Source organism: Diadema antillarum, unplaced genomic scaffold (genome assembly GCF_040938485.1).
Source record: "Diadema antillarum isolate AM-2024a unplaced genomic scaffold, OU_Dant_1.0 scf00000065, whole genome shotgun sequence".
Classification (NCBI taxonomy): domain Eukaryota; kingdom Metazoa; phylum Echinodermata; class Echinoidea; order Diadematoida; family Diadematidae; genus Diadema; species Diadema antillarum.
This window is the reverse complement of record NW_027270954.1, coordinates 2,770,617-2,793,074: the sequence shown is the minus strand read 5'-3', so window position 1 is coordinate 2,793,074 and position 22,458 is coordinate 2,770,617. Positions and strand designations below refer to the sequence as shown.

At 38.4% G+C, this 22,458-nt stretch overlaps 1 protein-coding gene across 1 annotated transcript; it reads left to right on the top strand.

Moving 5' to 3' along the window:
• Positions 1–2,834: 2,834 nt before the first annotated feature.
• On the top strand, positions 2,835–4,201 carry LOC139716447 (uncharacterized). The gene is made up of 2 exons (XM_071627992.1): positions 2,835–2,973; positions 3,399–4,201. The coding sequence occupies exons 1-2, from the start codon at positions 2,835–2,837 to the stop codon at positions 4,199–4,201; spliced, it is 942 nt and encodes a 313-aa protein (XP_071484093.1).
• The last annotated feature ends 18,257 nt before the right edge of the window (positions 4,202–22,458 follow it).

The window sequence follows — 22,458 nt, the reverse complement described above, 5'->3', positions numbered from 1 at the left end:
AAGAATTCGTAAGCATGTACCAGTGCCGTTTATATACGGCACTGGCATGTACCAGTTAAGTAGGCCCCCTACGTTGAGTAATTTTAGTGAGCCTAGTCTTTCATGAATGCCGTTTTCATTTTTTTTCTATTGTGTTCCTTGTGAGAATAATGTCGTTCTCAATAGAGAGCATAAAGCATTTTTGCAAGTACATTATTGGTTTAGCACATCATTCGCTTACACGGGGTCATGTCCCATGCCACACACTCACACATTATATATATATACATCATGTATAAACCCACTCGTTCACACTCGCCACGCCTCAACAAGTATATTATCATCATAATCAACGCACCCGATTGACGCATCTACTCTGTATACGCTGTTATTTTCGCGTACAGATATTTACGCGAATGAGGAGGTCACGGACATTTTCGCGAGATGCTTTTTTTTCACGAATTGCACAAAGGCCTTCATAAGGGTGGGATTTCACGGAGCACGCGAACGATTTGCGAAGGACGCGAATGGCAAACTCCAGCATTCGTATCTTAGTCTGCAAAAGATCGCCATAAGAACGTGAGGGTTCGGAAGCGTCGTCAATTGTTCGCGAATGTCGTTTTTACTTCGGCGAGAATTTCAAAAAAGTTTAATTTTTTTTTGCGAACCTTTTCCGCACACTTGGTCGTGATTTGCTCGTGAATTGTTCTCGAAAGTGTCTTTAAAGCCTCGTCATTTGCGCAAGACCTTCGCCAGACACGCGCGATGTTCGCAAAATGTTCGTGAAACCCCAAAACAGACTCCGAAACTTTGGAGAATGTCTCGCGTATATATGTTACGCGAAATCTGCGAAGTTTTTCCGATCATTTTACGACGTAATCGCAAACTGTTCGCGTACCTTTTGAGACATTCTCGCGAACGTTTAGCGCACGTTTGGGGGATGTAGGACCTATACGTTTTCGACAAATAATGATCGTAGCATACATCTAAACATCAAATGATTATTAACAACTACAGTAACAAAAGAAATTAAAGACTAGCAAAGAGAAAGAAATGTTTGATATACAAAAAAAAATCGCAGAATACACTTAAAATTAATCTAAAGTATGTAAAAATGCATTTGAACTATAGAGATTATGTGTTGAGGAACTGCAAAAAAAAAAGAAAATCAAATGCTTTACTAGTGGAGATAGGTCCTAGGAAGCACACACAAAAAAATGTAGGCAAGCACACCATAGAGAAATGAGAGAAAAAGAAAGGAGAAATAGAGGAAAGGAAAAAAATTCAGCTCAAGACAGTTTCCACCTCTCCTTGGGTACATTTTCTCCCATGATTATTGAAAATTTTTCGTTGTTCGCATTTCCGTCGCGTGTTTTTCGTGTACGTAACATGCTGTACTTTAGCAATGATACACACGACATTCGCACATGGAAACTTCGCACAAATTGCGCAAGAATAGTTTTCGGCTTCATTGTCGGAACACATTCGGAGAAAAACTTTTCCGGATGTTGGATTTTGTCATTCGCGTCCTTCTCAAATCGTTCGCGTGCTCCGTGAAATCCCACCCTAAGCGCACTACATGTACTACAGTACCTTAGAGTATAGGTGACATTTTCGCGTGTTGTTAAATTCGCGATCCAACTGTGATTCGCGAAATTCGCGAAAATTAAACCCGCGCGAAAATAACAACTTATACAGCAGTATCCTTTTGACACTCCCTGCAGTGTGGCAATGTTTTATGCAGTGACATTCCTGCGGACTGGAGGAGATGCATTATTCCCTTTGTAATCGTTGTTAGGTCATGATGGAAAAGTCATAAAGGAAATTGCACACACCAACTCGTTCACAACCGTCTGTACGCCTCAACACGCACCGACTAATGAATTTCTCTTATATCCTTTAATACCAATACTCCGAGCCGTGCGACAATGTCGACGTTTAAATTACATTATGTTATATTATATTATATCATATTATATTATATTATATTATATTATATTATATTACAATGCTTTATATACATATATATATAAACATATAATCACTATATATATATATATATATATATATATATATATATATGTGTGTGTGTGTGTGTGTGTGTGTGTGTGTGTGTGTGTAATAGGCTTAAAACTTGAATTCAGACATTGTGGAAAAGCCATGAAATATCGCATGCCGTGCAATTAACAGTGAAAGAGCCTTGTACGAGTCCATTGTGACAAGGAGTAATTGATCTGGGAATACCCGTCTCTAGTGCCACCATAATACATGCAGACAACGCAATGCATGGCACCATTCTCTGGGGAGGAAGTTGCCATGACTACCTAACACAACGACGAGCAGCATATCGTGCATGGTTCAGTATGACATGACTACTATTATTTTGATATCATTCCTTACAGAGAACAAAAGAGCGAGGCTCTGGCTGGCTGTCCAATTTCATTGAATGACACACCTTGTTCGCAATGGCTGCCATGGAAGATCCTCTGAGAATGATACGAAAAGAACTAAATTTAGAATGCGGGATTTGCAAAGATCTGTACAAGAAGGCCAAGTTTATGAAATGCAAGCACTACTTCTGTGAACGATGCATTTGGAAAAGACGGTTTAGGAGTAATTATGACGAACCTGAATACACATTTGCATGTCCGGTGTGTAATGTTGTTACGGAAAGTCGACCCGACACACTAGAAGGTCATATGCTTATTAACGATATGGCTGATAAAATGCGAGAAATTGAAGGTGAGCGGAAGGGAATGATATCATGCCAAGGAGCAGACTGCAACCAAGACTCGCCACAGAAGGCTACATTTCACTGCGAATCTTGCAAGGTTGCAATCTGCGCAACATGTGGGATGAGAAATCATCGAGATCCCCAGAAACACGAAGTGTTTCCATTTGATGAAACTGTAACGAAGAGAAGGGCTATTTTGAATGAACTCCTTGACCGGGGCAAGACTGCTGTGGCACGTCTTCAGGCAGACAAGCAGAAAAGCAAGCACTCGACCAATATTTTGATGACATGGAGAGTAAGGTTAGCACGGCCTTCACCATGACCAGGAAAGAAATGAATCAAGAGGAAATGAAGATGAAGATAAAATTGAAGAATATCAAAAATGATTTTGAATTTGCTCTGGAAGCTGAATCTAAAATTAATACGGAAGCAATGTGTTCGATTGATAAATTGAATAGAATGGCCCAAACTTGCCTTGATCACGGCCGTGAACTAAAGTTATTAGAACAGTTCCAAACAATAAGCAATGATTATTTGCGCAACAAGGAAACATTGTCTAACGTGCCTAAGAACACTGACTCATGTATCACCCAACTCGAGAGCAATGTCATTTTTGAAAGCATTGTCCCTGTTGGAATGATGAAGTATGTAAGAAAGTGGCCCGTGCAACATTTTCCTCTCGAAGGGAAAAGGGAAACGGCCAAACCATCCAGTGTAATCACCCTGGGGGAGGATAAGAAAATTGCCGTCGCCTTCCAAAATAAGCCAAATGGGGAAGTCTACGAGAGGAGCGGAAAATTCAGTCACACGCTTGGACACGAACCAATCAGAGACATGGCCCTTTTGACGAAAGATACTATCATTGTTCTGAACAACAGAGGAGATTTTGCAGCTCATCTGTTCAACCAAAGCAAATATACCAAGACAGTATTGAAAACACACGATGCAAATACTGCTACACCAAATTCAGTGGCGATTGATCACAATGGAAAGATTTTGCTATTATACCGCAGTCACCTTGATTTACTGTCAAAGGATGGGGGTACTCTTGGCACCATGTCCCTTGACCTCAAGCACCAGCCATCTCAACTTCGAGTTGGACAATCGCCAGACGGACGAACGACCGTGGTCCTGCTGAGAGACGGAGAGACTCTACGGCTGCTTCATCTGGATCTCTCTGAGAAAAAGATCGTCGAGGAACAACACCTGCCATGTCACCAACCTGACACTCGGCGATTTGGTACCCTTGATCGTGAAGGACACTGTTTCATCGCCGATCTTCGCAATAAAGGTTCCATCACAATCAAGAAGTATTGGACAGATTCCTTCTTGTACTGTGAAGAGATTGCTACTGATCTGGAGATGAAAGTCGGTGAAGAGGAATCAATCATTCTGTCTGCTCCAGATCCAACCTGCCTCATCTTGTGCACACCTCGAGAGATTTATGTCTTCTCTGAGAAAGATGACGATGAGTCTTCTTTCTCTTAAACATCTCATTTATACAGGCACAGCACACCATCATGCAAGTTATACTTGATTTTATATCAGGTTCCAACGAGAACGGTACTTTTTTTTTATTACTTTCTCATAACTACATAGCTCCTTGTTCAACAGCCTTTCTTTTACTTCTAGATCCGTCTGTCTTCCCTGCAGACAAACGTTTCTTATTGCTGTCTCAAAGCCGAATCGATTGATTTGGCAATATGTTATGGTATATATAAAATGTTTGATATATGAGGTTACTCTGTTGATAATATTGCATTGAATAGTTTGCCTACTATACATGTATTCTATAGTCCCTCAGAAAGAAATGAACTCAGACTTTTACTTGATTTACTGTTATCTGTCCCTTGATACTGTATAATACTCTTTAAGTGTTATATGAAAAGACAATCTATAAGTATTCTTGTCGCAGCGTCATCTACCGATTGACTCTTCCTCCATATTATGTGAATCCATGTGAAGATTGTTGCAGATCATTCTGTTTTTTACTCACTCGCTCCATGTAAAGTTACGATATGGAATCATACGATGAAAAAAAATGCATGTATAGCGGTAAAGATTAGAATTGAAAAAATAGGTGAATAAATCGTGATAAGAGCCTACTGTGCTAATAAATACAATTCAGATAATTAATGATAATGCACGGGAGTGTAAAAAAAAAACATAACTTCACTGCGTGTTATCCTGTGGCAGGTATCCGATTGCTCTGTGTAACTAGCTGCATCAGCACCGACAAACCCAAATAATCGTTTTAATTCACAACGTTCGTCTGCCTGGCCGATCGAAAAGCGGTCCCGTTGTATTGAAATACAAAGTTCTACAACGTAATATCATAGGTCATATCCCTATTTTATGAATCAAATAAATCACAGGTTATATAATATCAAAGTTCGTGACGTTGGTGAAAGAGTAACGCATTCTCAGGAATTCAGAGTGTAGACATACCAAAATAATTACCTGGATCCACACCAGATAAACAGACTTTCAATGAATGCAAATGGGCTTATTTCTCATTTTTGTGTGTTTTTTCCCTCTGTCTTTGTTGAATATGATTAGGCAGATTTTTTTTTGTTCCTTTCAACTATTTGATATTCTGACTTTGTATCAGCATGTTTGGCTCACTCTCCAGTTGTATATACTTAATTTGTATATGCACATAATGTACCATGTAGTTCCATTATGTATTTCCATGATGTATAGATGGGTGTTGATTATCAATTGGTGGTCGTGGGGGGGGGGGGTGATTATGAGGCATAGCGGCAAAAGAAAATTTAAGGAAGTGAAGATGAGATAAGATGACGACGATGATGATGATAAGGATTATAAACATATATGTTTGTATTATTTCATCATTATTTTAATGAGAATTATTATACTGATATTGCGTAAGATAATTATACCACTGCTGTCATTGTAACGCAGTGATATTATTGATATTTGATTGATTGATTAATATATGACAGTTTGTGTGTGATGTGGTAAATAATTATGCATTTTGTGTTGAAGTTATTGTAAACTTCATTAGTTTAGTTGTTGTTGGTTTTTTTTTTTGTATGTCATGTACGTGTTCTAACCTTCCATTCGTTTTGAATGAAATGGTAGACCTGTTTTTTGCCTGATCGGGCCACCAAAAAAGGTCAGATGTTTGCCTTTGGGCCACCAAAAATAAAAGTTAGTGTGGAGCCCTGATAAATATAAATGAATATATATATATATATATATATATATATATATATATATATATGTCATTTTCACACTGCCTTGAACTTGAATAAAGTTATGATTAAACAACATTTAATATTGCAGAGCGCCTTTGGGAAGGTCTTTTGTGCAACTGAATAGACCAACCGTGCAGGACAATATAATGAAGTGTAGTATAGAGCAATGCGCATGTACGTTATGTATAGGCCTATCATGGTACCGAACTTTGCACCCGTGGGCAGGCGGGATGATTGTGTTGATAAACCTCTAACTTCAAGCTTCAAATTTGGTTGCGCCTAGTGCATGTTGCATATCATTGTGAATATACCCTCTCACCTGTGCATTATTTGTACCGTAGTTTGTTTGTTTGTTTGTTTTTTTCGCAGCAGAGTTCACTGTTTGTCACAATTTGGCATTTTCTTTGTTCATTTGAATGTTATATATTAGAAGACAGTATGAATTTACATTGCAGTGATAGGTACCTACATAGAAATCGATTTGTTCGGGCACAGCTAATAATTGCATATCTTGTCACGTGAAAACCCGCAGCTGTTGTACCCTGTAATAAATATCATAATGTACGACGAGCAACATTGTTAGTCAAGCGGATGGCCTCTAAAATATCGACAATTCCACGAAAGATAGGTTGCTTATTGTAATATTTCCGCATTGGTGATGTTTGCAGGAAGTGGATACACAGGATTTGAATTGACTGGGTCTGTTTTGTGAGATTTTGTATTATACAAATAAGCCGATTGCTTAATTCTGAGTTCTTGAGTCCATTCCGTTAAAAGTGCGCCTAACTTTCCAATTGTTGTAAGTTTCAGTAATTGCAGTTGCAATTGCATCAGCCATAAAATAACCAATCAGCTTTGAGCATGAAAGTTTGTTGCTATGATGACAAATATCGCAGCCAAGACTTTGCATACTACAATTTGGTATACTCTTTAAAACTGTATATTCAGACCGTGCGTAGTCGTGGTCGTACTGTAATCGTAATGTAGGCCTAGTCGTCTGTCACAGCCAAGCATTTGCATCTATTCAGATGTAGTCATAGTCGTAACGTAGTCGTAATGTATTCGTACTGTAGTCGTCTGTCACATACAGGAATTTGCATTGTATTATACACATAAGCCTATGCTTCTGACTTCTTGGGTCCATTCCGTTAAGTGCGCCTAACTTTCCAATTGTTGTAAATTTCAGTAATTGCAGTTACCATGGCATCAGCCATGAAGCAACCAATCAGCTTTGAGCATTAAATTTTGTTGCTATATATGAAAGCCATTGCAGCCAAGACTTCGCATTTCATTTGGTAATAAAATTGATTATACTCTTTGAAACTTGATATTCAGACGTAGTCGTGGTCGTACTGTATTCTTAATGTAGTCGTCTGTCACAGCCAAGAATTTGCACCGTGTTCGCATGGTCTAGTCTATTCAGATGTAGTCACAGATGTAGTCATAGTCGTAACGTAGTCGTAATGTATTCTTCCTGTAGTCGTCTGTCACATCCTGGAATTTACAATGTATTTGATATTTTCTTTTCAGATTGTCTATCCAAAGGAAGTCGTATAGTGGTATGTAAATGTAACGTAGTCCTCTAATACGGCCAAGAATTTACATTTATATTCGGTATATGTATTTTTTTCTTTACATGTTGAGAGGTAGTCGTGGTCGTACTGTAGTCGTAATGTAGTCGTCTGTCCCAGCCAAGAATTTGCATCTATTCAGATGTAGTCATAGTCGTAACGTAGTCGTAATGTAGTCGCCTGTCACATCCAGGAATTTGCATTGTATTTGGTATTTTCTTTAAGGTTGTCTATCCAGAGGTAGTCGTAGTGGTCTAAAACGGCCAAGAATTTAAACACATTACTAGTATATTCGGTAATATTTTTTAACATGTTGACAGGTAGTCTTTATCAAAATGCAGTCATAAAATGTAGTCATAAGGTATGGTCCTCTGTGACAGCTAACAGTTTATTTCAGACTTGATATATTCTTTTTAAAAATTTGGTCTATAGGCCTATATTCAGGGGCCGCGGAACGTTTTTCAGTTGGGGGGGGGGGGGCTGCGGGACCGGAGGGAGGTACAAAGGTCAGCCCCCCCCCCCTCCCCCCCGCTTAGACGCACCGGCGTAGCCGGGATATGATCTGGGGGGGGGGGACGAGGGAGCCCGAGCGAGTGGAGCGAGCGAGAGGGGGAGGGTGTGGGAGGGGGGTGTCCCCCTCCCACAGTGAGAACTTTTTGCTTTTTGATGTTGTAAATGGTGCAGTTTGATGCATGGTTTTGCGTGTTTTATCGACTTGAAACGGCCCCACTTGTTTAAGGTAGCAGGATATTTTTATGTGGATTATTATTGACAAATTTGCCTATAAAGTGGTAGCATTAACTCTTTAAATAAACTTCTTTTATTAATTCTAACAATGAATTTCATGAACGCTATCTGTTAAGCAGTCAAAGAGAAAAGGCATGCACACGAGGGTGTACGTAAGGGATATTCCTCCTCCCACACGGAGGTGATTTTACATTTTCAGACCTGAAATTTAGTGATCTGGTGTAAACTTTTGGTGCAATACTTGGAGGTTTTTTTCTAGCTCCCCCCGCCCCAAAAAAAAAAAAATAATAATGGAAATAATTATGGGTTTTTTTTTTCAGGGAAGTGTTAATAGAAAAATCACGGCATTTAGCTCTTATTCCACATCTGTGTGTATGTACAAAGTCTAATGAGGTAGAGGGTGAGGGTGTGGGAGGGGGATCCCTCCCGCTCGACGGAGCTTTTGCGTTTTTAGAATTGACATAAAGCGATCTGAACCACACTTTTTGTCGGAAATTCAGAAATTGTCATTCCCAAAAATGTACTAAGTCAATAGAGGAGACCAATCAACGGGAGGGTGGCAAGATACCCCTCCCATATTCGCCTGAGGGAGTATTCTTTTTTTCATTTTTTGAACTTAAATTCAACAATCTGGCGCACGTTTCTGTTGGAAGATCTGGAAATTTGTCTATCAGAGAAGTGCAAGTCCGTGGAAGAAGACACAGCAGGAAGATGTGGGGGGGGGGGGATAAGAGATTCTGTATTTTCTGATTGCAGCTAAACGTTTTGGTGTACACATTTTGGGACATATAGTTGGAAAACTCAAAGTGTAGCCATAGTCTACTTGTGTGCACAGTGCGGGGGGGGGGGGGGGCAGGGAGAAAGCATGGGAGAGTGCTATCCCCGCACCCTTCACGTACGAGGGAGCTTTTGCCTTTTTAAAGTTGAAATTTAGATATCTCGTATACGCATACCTGATGGAATATGTGGGAGATTAGCAAAACAAATTGATCGGGGCAACTGAGAGAGGAAAGGGTTGATTAAAAGAGGATATTCCCCTTGTACCTGAGGGAACTTTTGATTTTTCGGAATGTAAGTGATAAGTCTTGTAAACTCAGAATTATTCAGAATCTGAAGGGGGCGACCGCCCCCATACCTTTGTTACGCCGGTGCTTAGACGGAAACTTTATGCAAGGACGGAATCTTTGGGAATTCAAATTTATGAATGTTGTGAATTTTTCAACGATTTTTCCTCTTTTTTCTTTCTTTCTTTCTTTCTTTTCTTTTTTCCCCCCACGAACCAAAAGTGTGTGTGTGTGTGGGGGGGGGGGGGGTGGGGGCTGCAGCCCCCCCCCCTGCTTCCGCGGCCCCTGATATTAACCCTATACAGACGTAGTCATAGTCGTAACCTATTCGTAATGTAGTTGTCTATATTGTATACGACGGTCAGGAATTTGCATTGTATTCGGTATAATCATTTAGGTTGTATATATTCAGAGGTAGCCGAATAGTCTAATGGAGTCGTAATGTAGTCCTCTGTCGCAGCCAAGACATGGCATTGTACTTAATTTTGGTATACTTATAAGACAACATGAAAGGAAATTGGCAGAAAATAAACGAATTAAAAGAATAACTCTCTCTTAGAACCCCCCCCCCCAAACAAAACAAAACAAAACAAAACAACGATGACTGGGAACCTTGTGTACTTTCGCAATACGCAAGTTAACGTCAAACCGTTTGTTTGTATTTTCATTTTCTCATCTGTGTTAAAACATAGAGGTGGGAATTTCCCTCGGTTCATAGTCCGAAAACACTCCCTAGATTTTCATGCTGAATCAGGCACGTATGTTCAGAACCAAACAAACTTACAATGCATCTAACGCAGTGATCCATCATCCAGCCGTTTGTTTGTACACTGTATTTTCATTTTCTTGTCCCATTATGGTGGTTGGAATTCCCCGTCTCCACCCAGCAGTCTGAGTGCCAAAGTCAGATTTTAAGCCTTACCTTGTTTTAATGTCTGCCCAATATTTTTGTGGTGAGTTTATCTTATTTTGAAGGCGCTTAATCTGAATCTGGATGATGCAACTCATCCTTGAGGGTTTTCAGATATTTTAGATGGTCAAGCCAAAATCTGGATTTTCTATTAAATTTAAAAATACTTAAAATTTGAAGAAAAAAAAATGCAAGTTTACTTACTTTGTAGTGCCATATCGGAACTCTTTAATCCTCGAGGATTTAAAGATATTAAGATGGTCACCAGGAAGTTATAATTTCATATAACTCCTCTGAAATAGTGACTCATTTAAAAATGATTTTACCCTATATCGAGGTAACTGAATCTGAATTTTGATGATGCAACTATTGCCTGCCCCCCCCCCCCGAAATTTGAGATATCCTAAATGGCGACCAAAAGTTGAAATTCAAATAATAAGTATTTCCTTGCTTATGAAAACTTGCTTTATCCTATTTCGAAGATGCTGAATCCAATTCTGGATAGTGCAAATATTGCCCCGAGGATTTTGAGATATCCAATAATGAGGCCTCTGAAAGCAGAAATTCTAATTTAACTATTTCTTGTGAATCATAAGAATTTTAATATACTGTACAGTTAATTGTTTTACCCTATATTTTGAGGATACTGAATCTGAATTTCTTGAATCAACTCTTTATCCTCGAGGGTTGTCCCTGAGATCATGACTAAAGTAATGTCTGTATGCCAATGACTAAATGCTTGTATACATCCGGGATTTTCATCTATATGCTTAATTAATTTGCGTCGTATTGCGCGTTAATAGCGAGCTTCAGATTTGCGACGCGAACGCTAAGACGACGCAGCCTCCCGGGTTATTGGCCAATGGAAACAGCTGTCTCGCGCATGTTCATAACACAGTTTTTTGCCTAGTTATGGCATGATAGCGTCGTTTTAGTGTTCGCGTGGCAGATGTAAAGCTCGCTAGTGAAACGAGGAACACGTGACGACAGATGTTGACATCAAAACTTTTTTTGTTAGTGCAGATGCCGAATGTCCAATGATGTTGAAAATTTGACAGTGTAGTGTACTAAGACAATAATTCCTCTTATCGCTTGTAATCTATTACAGTAATCTGTTACACGTAAAGGGTCTTCAATAATATTAGTTTGCAAAAGTAAAGCTTTAGTGTGTGCTTTCTTTCCTTCTACATTTTAACCAAAAAAAAAATATATGTCATGGCTGATCAATTAAGGACCATCGGCTTTCATGCACGTATTATAGATTTGAGTCCCAGTCGGCAGTGCTGTCCTCTGGCACTATACTCTCTATCCTTGTTGCCACGTTTTTGTGAGGAGACTTATCAATTCACCAGTCTTATAGGAGAGTCAATCCCCTTCACTTCTCATAGAGAACATAGTGATATCTGGGTAAAGTGATCAAACACACACACACACACACACACACACACACACACACACACACACACAACTGTTGATACCTGAATCTTCCTCATTGAAGGAGGCAGATTATCGTAACGAAGGAGAAAACCCAACTAAATAGAATACTAGTACCCATGTACACACACATACGGAAACATATACCTTTTCTATAAACGAGTTGTGCTGCAATTCTCCCATTTTTTTTCTTCAAATTTCTGCTAGTAAACACAAACACAGACTGAGACATTACATTCATTGGGTACATGCTTTTCTATAAATACTCAAATTATAACTCATAACTTGTAAAATGGCCCCACGTAGAGTGTACATCAAAATATAAACACACACAAACACATGCTATTTATGTTGACAACCATTCATTCTAACATCTTGTGTGCACTGTTAAGGTGTGATTTCACGGAGCACGCGAACGATTTGCGATGGCAAAATCCAGCATTCGTATTTTAGTCTGCAAAAGATCGCGAAACGAACGTGAGGGTTCGGAAGCGTCGTCAATTGTTCGCGAATGTCGTTTTTGCTTCGGCGAGAATTTCAAAAAAGTTTGAAATTTTTTGCGAACCTTTTCCGCGCACTTGGTCGTGATTTGCTCTTGAATTGTTCTCGAAAGTGTCTTTAAGGCCTCGTCATAATTATGCGCAAGGCCTTCACAAGACACGCGCGATGTTCGCAAAATGTTCGTGAAACCCCAGACTCCGAATCTTCATGGAGAATGTCTTGCGTATGTTACGCGAAATCTGCGAAGTTTTTCCCATCATTTTACGACGTAATCGCAAGCTGTTCGCGTACCTTTTGAGACACTCTCGCGAATGTTTAGCGCACGTTTGGGGGGATGTATATGACCTATACGTTTCCTGCAAATAAAAATCGTAGCATACATCTAAACATCAAACAAATATTAACAACTATAGTAACAGAAAAAAATAAAGACTAGCAAAGAGAAAGAAGTGTTTGATATACAAAAAAAAAAAATCGCAGAATACACTTAAAATTAATCTAAAGTATGTAAAATTTCATTTGAACTATAGAGATTATGTTGTTGGAGGAACTGCAAAAAGAAAAAAAAAAGAGAAAATGCTCTACTAGTGGAGATAGGTCCTAGGAAAAAAAATGTAGGAAAGCACACGATAGAGAAATGAGAGAAAAAGAAAGGAGAAATAGAGGAAAGAAAAAAAATTCAACTCAAGACAGCGTCCACCTCTCCTTGGGTACATTTTCTCCCATGATTATTGAAAATGTTTGTTGTTCGCATTTCCGTCGCGTGTTCTTCGTGTACGTAACATGCTGTACTTTCCACACGACATTCGCACATACGTCGTGGAAATAAATTGCGCAAGAGTAGTTTTCGGCTTCATTGTCGGAACACATTCGGAGAAAAACTTTTCCGAATGTTGGATTTTGTCATTCGCATCCTTCGCAAATCGTTCGCGTGCTCCGTGAAATCACACCTTTACAAAGGAAATGGACAGAATATTCACTAAATGCTACGAAAATGATCCACCTATTCCAAGAATAAAGGTAAACAAAACTGAACCCATCTCAGCCATCACTTAGTCTTCAACACTGTATAGATCGTTAATCTTAGTGACATATGAAGCATTTATTAAGAAATGTTCCTAAGAGGATATAGAAAACATTAGCCAATAGATAGTTCTCCACCAAAGAATTTATACATAATATATACAAGATAATGATCATAATAATGCTGCGTGCATTTGAATCTCTTTTTGAATAAAATTGTACACGATACAGGAAAGTGTGGTTTATTTAAGACTAAATGGCGATATCTTAATATCAAAACACGAACATGTTTTGATAGTAAGATACACATGTCTGGTACAATTTTGTCTAGAGACTAGTATATGCCGACTAAGTCCGAATATTTTTATGTATGAACTGTATGTGGATATGTGGTGAATGATTGAATGCATTCCATATTTACTTTGTACTCTGTATTCTCTTCATTAGGTAATTGTTTTAATTTAGACGAAGAGTAACACTCTACCCGTTCCATACGGGAACCTGGTGGCCTGTGTATTAAGTCTATGGGGATTTCAGAATTTAGTATAGAACGGGTTAAGCAGAATGCGAATTAGAGAGATAGAGCGAGAGAGATAATTGAGGATGTTGAAATGAGAGAAAATTAGAATATGGAATATAGAATGAGAGATAGGAGGAAAGAGGATGTAGTCATAAGAGAGAACTACGAGAATATGATAATATGGACTGACGAATGTAGAATGGAGAGAGAGAGAAAAAAAAAAAGTCGTGAGCAGATACGAGAGAAAGCAAGTCGCATTTACCTATCTCGAGCAAGTGTCAAATTGAAATGATATATAATTCATCCTCACTGTCAGTAGTATCTTTCCTATCTATTGGATATTGAAAATGATTTAACGTTTTTGAAAATAAAAAGATGCAAATATAAATTCTCACTCTCTTGTACATTTTCTGTTTTATAATTTCTTTTCCTTGCTTGCGCATTATGTTGCTGACGTCTTGTTGCCAGAATTTGTTATTCAGTCTTTAAACCCTTGACGGGCAATATCGACATGGCAAGTCATATTGTATAATCAATAGTACAACGTCTGCCAAAGATTGTAACGTTGGCTATTGCTATTTTGTATGCCTCGACAATTTCGAAACGACAACATTTTGTAATCGCATGTGTATCAAATGTAGAAAAGGTATACTATGTAAGAATGATAATGTAGGCAGGGCTCGACACTAACGGTGGCCCGGTGGCCCGGGGCCACCAAAAATGAAAGTCGGGCCACCAAATTTCAAAAAAAAAGGGCAAATTTGGTGGCCCGCCTCGGGCCACCAACTTTTTTTTTTAAAAGTATGTCAATAAATTCGTAACTTTTTGCGCAGGAAATTAGCAGTTAAGTTTGTTTAAAGCATGGATGTAAAGGACTGAATGAGTGCCCGAGAGTGAGTGTTGCAAGTTTGTTGAAGTTTATTTATGAGTAGATATGTCCAACTTCTAATTCTACTATCATAAAACTTAAATATTTGATTCATTAGAAAAAAAGGACTTTTAATGTTTTTTATTGTTTCTTTTTTCAGGACACCACATCTTTCTCTCGGGCCACCAAAAATTTGAAATTTAGGATTTTGGTGGCCCCGTCGGGCCACCAAACAAAAAAGTAAGTGTCGAGCCATGATGTAGGACACGTCAAACTACCCACAGTTACACCATTGCGTACATTTCAAATGCGGCTCAATGACATTAAATTAGCTAATTGATGACAGGACCAATAGGTGGACCAATGTGCAAGCGATCAATCTCCATGCTCATTGTGATCGACCGTTTCCTGATCGTGTTCTGCAACGCGTTGTAGCAACGTTGCAAATTTATCGTGCTTCCATGTTCGTGACTCATATCCGTTAATGTAATCCAGTCGTGTTGAAATGCGTTATTGTGCAATGCAACGAAAATCTTCGCAGCAGTAGGTGTTCATAGTACCTTCAAACCTTGCCTGACTAGTGACTAAAACTTTTCTAAGGGCTTTAACGATACAGCAGAGAACCGAAAGTGTAGTCTGCATTCTTCAGATTATACATTGTACGGTGGGATACGATATTTCCTAAAAGTCATTGCCGTGAGATTTGCAATAACGAAGTACTGATGGTACAGTGTGCGGATGGAATTGTTGAATGGGAATTCATCGTTTTCTTTGTGCAAAATAACACAGGGAGCGGTGTGTTACTTGTTTATAACTTTCATTATCACATAGTCATAGTTGTCTATCTGTAAGGCACAAGTTGTCGCATTTCTGCATCAGTTTCTTGCACCGGCCGTTGTTTCGCTGACACCCTCCAGAAGAAAAAACTCTCCGTGTTCATTGAAGTCGCACAAGCTGCTCGCAATGGCTGCTGTGGATGATCCTCTGACAGTGTTAAGCGAAGAACTAGAATGTGCCATTTGCAAAGATCTTTTAAAGAACGCTCAAATTTTATCATGTAAGCATTGCTTCTGTTTTGAATGCATACGTAAATTACCACGAAATCGGTTGTTATTCTCACCGGGCAGAAATTTAACTTGTCCAATTTGTAGGGGGGTTACAATCTTGCCTGAAAACGGTTCCTCCGACGAACTACAAAGTAATAAGTTGGCTGACGATATGGTGACAAAAATTAAAAAAATCGAATCAGAGAGGAAGAAGATGATCTCATGCCAAGGAGGAGACTGCAACCAAGACTCGTCATCCTGCACCAAAAACCAGTTGCAGAGGGCTACTTCTTACTGCGAATCTTGTAAGGTTGCAATCTGCGGCAATTGTGGGATGCGGAATCATCGAGATCTCCAAAAACACTGTGTGCTTCCGATGAAAGAGGCTGTAACGAAGAGGAAAACTGTTTTGCGGGATTACCTCGATTGGGGCCAGAGCACTATGACACGTCTTCAAGCAGAAAAAGAAGAGCAAGAACGAACACTCGACAAATGCTTCGATAACGTGGAGAATGATATCGGCACGGCCTTCGCCAGGGTCAGGAGAGAGTTGGGAAAAAAAGAAATGGAGATGAAGACAAAATTGCATGACATCAAAGATGACTATCAATCTACGCTTGAAAGTGAATGTAGAATAAATACGGAAGCAATATGTTTGATTGATAAACTGAATGAAATGGCTCAAAATTGCCTTGATCACGACAGTGACCAAAAGCTATTATATCATTATCAGTCCATGTGCAAAGATTATTTGGGCAACAAGGAAAGACTGTCAAACACGCCCGGTAAAACTGAGTCATGTATCACCAAACTCGAGAGCAAAGTCGTGTACGAAAGCACCCAAGAAACTGATGTCCAGGTGGGAATGATCAAATTTGTCAGAGAGTGACCCTTGCAACAGTTTCCACTGAAAGGGAGTGGGGGAACGGCCAAACCATCCAGTGTAGTCACCCTGGGGGAGGATAAGAAAATTGTTGTTGGCTTCCAAAATAAGCCAAATGGAGATGTCTACGAGATGAGCGGAAAATTCATTCACAGTGTCGAACACGAACCAATCAAAGACATGGCCCTTCTGACGAAAGATACCATCATTGTTCTCAACAACAGAAGAGATATTGCAGCTCAGCAGTTCAACCAAAGCAAATGTGCCAAGACAGTATTGAAAACACATGATGCAAATACTGCTACACCAAATTCAGTGGCGATTGATCACATTGGAAAGATTTTGCTATTATACCGCAGTCACCTTGATTTACTGTCAAAGGATGGGGGTACTCTTGGCACCATGTCCCTTGACCTCAAGCACCAGCCATCTCAACTTCGAGTTGGACAATCGCCAGACGGACGAACGACCGTGGTCCTGCTGAGAGACGGAGAGACTCTACGGCTGCTTCATCTGGATCTCTCTGAGAAAAAGATCGTCGAGGAACAACACCTGCCATGTCACCAACCTGACACTCGGCGATTTGGTACCCTTGATCGTGAAGGACACTGTTTCATCGCCGATCTTCGCAATAAAGGTTCCATCACAATCAAGAAGTATTGGACAGATTCCTTCTTGTACTGTGAAGAGATTGCTACTGATCTGGAGATGAAAGTCGGTGAAGACGAATCAATCATTCTATCTGCTCCAGATCCAACCTGCCTCATCTTGTGTACACCTCGAGAGATTTATGTCTTCTCTGAGATTAAAGATGGTGATGAGTCTTCTTCCCCTTAACAACTCCGCTACAGTCACACCTGGAGTTGCTTGTCTTACACCAAGACAGAACAAGAACGGCAGTAGATTCGTACATTCATGTCCTTTTTCATGTCATGATAGTATTTCTAGGTGTCTTTTTTTTTTCAACAAGCGCTCCTTCACTTTTTTTTTCTATCTACCCTCCACACAAATATTCCTGTTTGCTGAACACTGTTAACACATAGACCTACATGTACTTGTTTTCCAGTGCGATCTTCCAAAACTGGTTTGATCTGTAATATGATATGCGTAGTACATGTAGTATATGAAACCCTATTTTGTTTGATACATGTATATGGGTCTACACTGTTGGTTGTTGTATCAAGTACATAGTGTGCCTACTTTCTTGAGTAGAAGTGCATAGCTTTAGACTTAATGTACACATACAATGTATGTATCTGTCCCTTGATAACGTTGCATTGTATTGTATCGAACTGTATTTCCCTCTTTGTACAAAGATATATTATACAAATGAATACTAAGTACTGTAAAGACACAGGGATGACTCCTTGGTGCTGGTACAACAGTAGGTACCCTACGGTTTCACAGATTGGGTCCCTTACGCTGTAGATGCGATATACATGTACAATGTATGTAAAGCACCAGGCCTATGTAGGTCCTACAGTTAGATGAGGAAAAATTTGTAGTACATTCAGATACATTTCAGATGAGAATTGAATGCAATTATGAAATACAAAGAAAATTAATAGGCATTAACATATCATGGTACAGTATAAACAACAGGAAAATGAATACTAGATGTATAGTACACATGTAACCTAAACAATTGGGGCCTACCGATAAATGAAATTGCTTTTTTAAATGCCATATGAAATAAGACAACCTGTGAGAAAAACAGTGTTCTAGAGTTGACTGTCAATGTTTCTTTTTTCCTTGTTACTTTTTGGTCAATCTTGAGATTGTTGGAGAACCAGTGTTTGTTTGGTTTTTTAAACTCTATCATTCCAGGTATTGACAGAGTTACTGTATTGAATTATGAAATGAAGAAAAGTAGAACGTAATATTATGATAATGTTAGTAATTACCACTGTAGAGGTGAATAAAATCATGGCGCCCACTACTTAAAACAAATGAGATACTCATCTGAAGCAGCTTTAATAAAGCACTGGTAGTTGCCTTACTTCAGACCTGACATTAGCTGGCATTTTCGCACCAACTTTAACTGCTTGTCAAAACCTGGCATGTTCTACATGCTCTATTGGATCTGATTTCCTTTCCTCAATTTTTCACTAATAAATTCTGTTTAAAACTTAACATACCAGGAGCATGACATTCCACTGATGGGTGCCTACAACATAGGGATCAATATGATTTTTCATTCACAACTGAGAAAACTCATAGTTGTTGGACTATTCAAATGTCCATAAACATCATAATGTAGAATGACCAACTTGTTAATCAAGTGGATCGTCTCTAGAGATCACCAGATTCTAGTAGCATACTGGTAATTACCTCATTGTACTACTGTTTTTTCCATATTGGCGACTATGGGATACACTTTGAGTTTAGTTACTAGTAGCGTGATGGATCAGAATTAAAATTGACTGGGTCTGATTTGTGAGTTTTTGTATTCATTGTACAAGGTGTACATGTGTTTCAGAGTTTTGGGGTCCAATTTATTGATAGGGTGCCTAGTTTTCCATACTGTAAGTTTCAGTAATTGCATTTACCATGGCATCAGCTTTGAAACAGCCAATCAGCAGCTGTGACAGCCAATTAAAACTTGGCATTTTTTAGTATATTCTTTGAGACTGTATGTTCTGAAGTAGTTGTAGTTGTTATTATATTTTGCCATATAAATAACATGTAGAAAGGAAATCTGCAGAAGTATAGAGTACAATGTGTATTACAAGTCACTGAAAGTGAAGGGACTCCTTGATTGACTGTGTGTTGACCTGAGATTTTGTCATTTGGTTGATATCAGTTGACTGGAAAATGTTGCTTGCAACAAATTTTAGATCAGTTTGATGTAGACAATAATTTTGAAAACATTGGGTTTGTGTCATATAGCATGTCACACTGCTTCATGTGACTAGGACAAAAACAAACACAACAAAACAAAATAAAACCCATGATTGACACTATTTTCCATAGATTTCATGTCATGGGTTATGTATGTGTGTGTTATTGTAAGGCTATTAGTGTATTTTTGTCTGATGCGTTGATCAGACTGTATCTTTTTGTCATTCATTTTTGTATCACAAGACATTATTTCAATTTTACAAAAAGGAAGGTTCCCTTGTACTTTGCATATAATACACCTTTATTCAGCAGTTTGTTTGTACTGTACATGTTATTGTATCTATTTGTGTGTGTGTGTGTGTGTGTGTGTGTGTGTGTGTGTGTGTGTGTGTGTGTGTGTGTGTGTGTGTGTGTGTGTGTGTGTCTTTATCATAACATGGAGGTGGGAATCCCCACAATTCAGTCCTAAAAAAATCCCTGAGGTTCTTACAATAATGATACAGGCATGCAAAGTGTGTCCACAGGCAAAACATTTCTCCAATACAGTTTTATCCAGCCGTTTGTTTGTATTTTTTTCACCTTTTTGTTAATCTCGGTCTGAGGTGCAAATTCCCCATTGCACCTCCATCCATTGTCCTACAACACTCCCTAAATTCTACCAACTACAGGCAACATGCACCTGTCAGCAGGCACATGCATACAAGCAAATGTGCAAGCCATCACTAAAGAGGCATGTGCCATGGGCTTTTTTGTTGGTTTGTTACTGTAAATCTAGATGAATTATATAGCCATCCCACCTTCTTTTCTATGCAATTATGAAATACTGTATGTGTTTTACAAAGTTATTATATGCTTTTACAATCATTTGTATTTTATGTTGTCCTCTTATCATTTATGTATCAGAGCTTGCCATGTTTTACATGTATTATCATTGTTATCAGTTTTTTACAGAGTTATCATATGTAGTTTTGTAATCATTTTTATTTTATGTAGCATCATTTCCTTATCATTTATGTACTGGTACATGTATCAGAGCTTGCCATGTTTTACATGTACGGTGTATTATCATTGTTATCAGTTTTCTACAAAGTTATCAACTGTAGTTTTGTAATCATTTTGATTTTATGTAGCACCATTGCCTTATCATTTATGTATCAGAGCTTGCCATGTTTTACATGTATTATCATTGTTATCAGTTTTTTTTTACAAAGTTATCATCTGTAGTCTTGTAATCATTTTGATTTTATGTAGCACCATTGCCTTATCATTTATGTATCAGAGCTTGCCATGTTTTACATGTATTATCACTGTTATCAGTTTTTTACAAAGTTATCATCTGTAGTCTTGTAATCATTTTGATTTTATGTAGCATCATTGCCTTATCATTTATGTATCAGAGCTTGTTACTGTTTTAGTATGATCATTATCTTGAACCAACTCATAAATCAAATCATATCACATAAACAACAAAGCAGGCCGAAAAAAAACCCCAATTTCCCGTGACAAGCTCCCCTACTATTCAGCTGGGCATTCAGTCAGAGGTAAAAAAGCAACATTTTTGTCTATTATATACAATGTCCATAAGTTCTTGAGATGTTGTTTCAATGTTCAAGTGCTCATGACTAAAAATGTTTACATCAGGAATCATTCAAGTGCATAATTGATTAGCATGGTGTAGAAAGCTCAAAGAAACAAGAAATGTGTAAGCATTTCGACAGAAGTTGACTTTGACATTGAATTTTTGTCACCATTTTAGATGAAGTAGATGAACGTAGAATGCTTGTTATATGATTTGTCTGTGTAGTATGCAAAGATGTAGAAAAGCAAGTCCTCACATACCTTGTATTCTACTTAATTTTGAACATGAAAAAGTTTGCAAATGTATAGCATCTGTGTCTCTTTTCTTTCCTTTGTTTTCAACAAAAACACACACACATGTACCTTGTCTATGAACAACCTGCGTTCTTTCAATCTTTTCTATAAATATCTTGTGAACACAGACATAAATTGAGACATTTTTATCAATTACAAACATGCCTCTTACTAATAGGTACTCCATTCTAACTCCTTGTAAATTACTCTCAATAGAGTGCATCAAGATACACACAAACAACCAACACAAACACACACACATGCTATTTATGTTGACAATCATTCATTCAAACATCTTGTGTGCACTTTTAAAAGAAAATGGTCACTGCTACTCTTCATGGATGGATGCTATGGAAAGCGATCCATTTATTCCAAGAATGAAGGTAATCATAAACAAAACGGAACCCATCTTATTCTTAGATATCACTTCATATAAAATAAAACACTGTACAGCTATTCATAATAGATTTGTTAAATATCTTAGTCACACATGTAACATTCAGAAATGTTTCTACAAGCATATAGGAAAACATTAGCCAATAGATCTTTCTCCACCACAGAATAATATATACAGGTATACACATAATTATACAGTATGAACATATCAAGAAATCACTACTGGGACGGACGGATCATTGGTAAATCGGGTTGAATGTGCAAAGTCATCAAGGTGTCTTTTGAATGATGTATGGAATGATGAAAAATTTTTACACTACAGTGTTCCCCTAATGAGTATTTCCATCACAAATTAATTCTGTACCTAAATATGTATTGGTAGTGTCGGCAGATTGTCACTGGTACATGTACAACGTGTAGTTGAATCAGCAAAGAATTCATGCAAGACTTGTGTCATGGTGGGTGTGTCAATCCCTTGACGCCATGAAAGGTTTTAAAAATTTGCAAGGACCAGAGCGAGCACTTATCTATCAAGAAAGACTGAGTGATGGAACAAAAGTGTTACAAACTTCTGTCATGGAATGGAAACAGTGGCAAAGCAGAAGGTAAAGATATACATCATATGGGTCTCTTGCCGTTTTCTTCATTTCCTGCGAGTGAGTAGTTCTGTACAAATCCAAGTATCACCGCAATTTCACCAAAAAATTAACAACAATATTGGACCTTTTATCAAAAGTGTCTCTTCTTGCCGTAGTTCTTGTGGTGTAAACCAAACAAAATTGTGTTTCACAGTCAATCAATTGAACATACATTGTACATTACTTGCATCATGGCTAATATCATTAGTG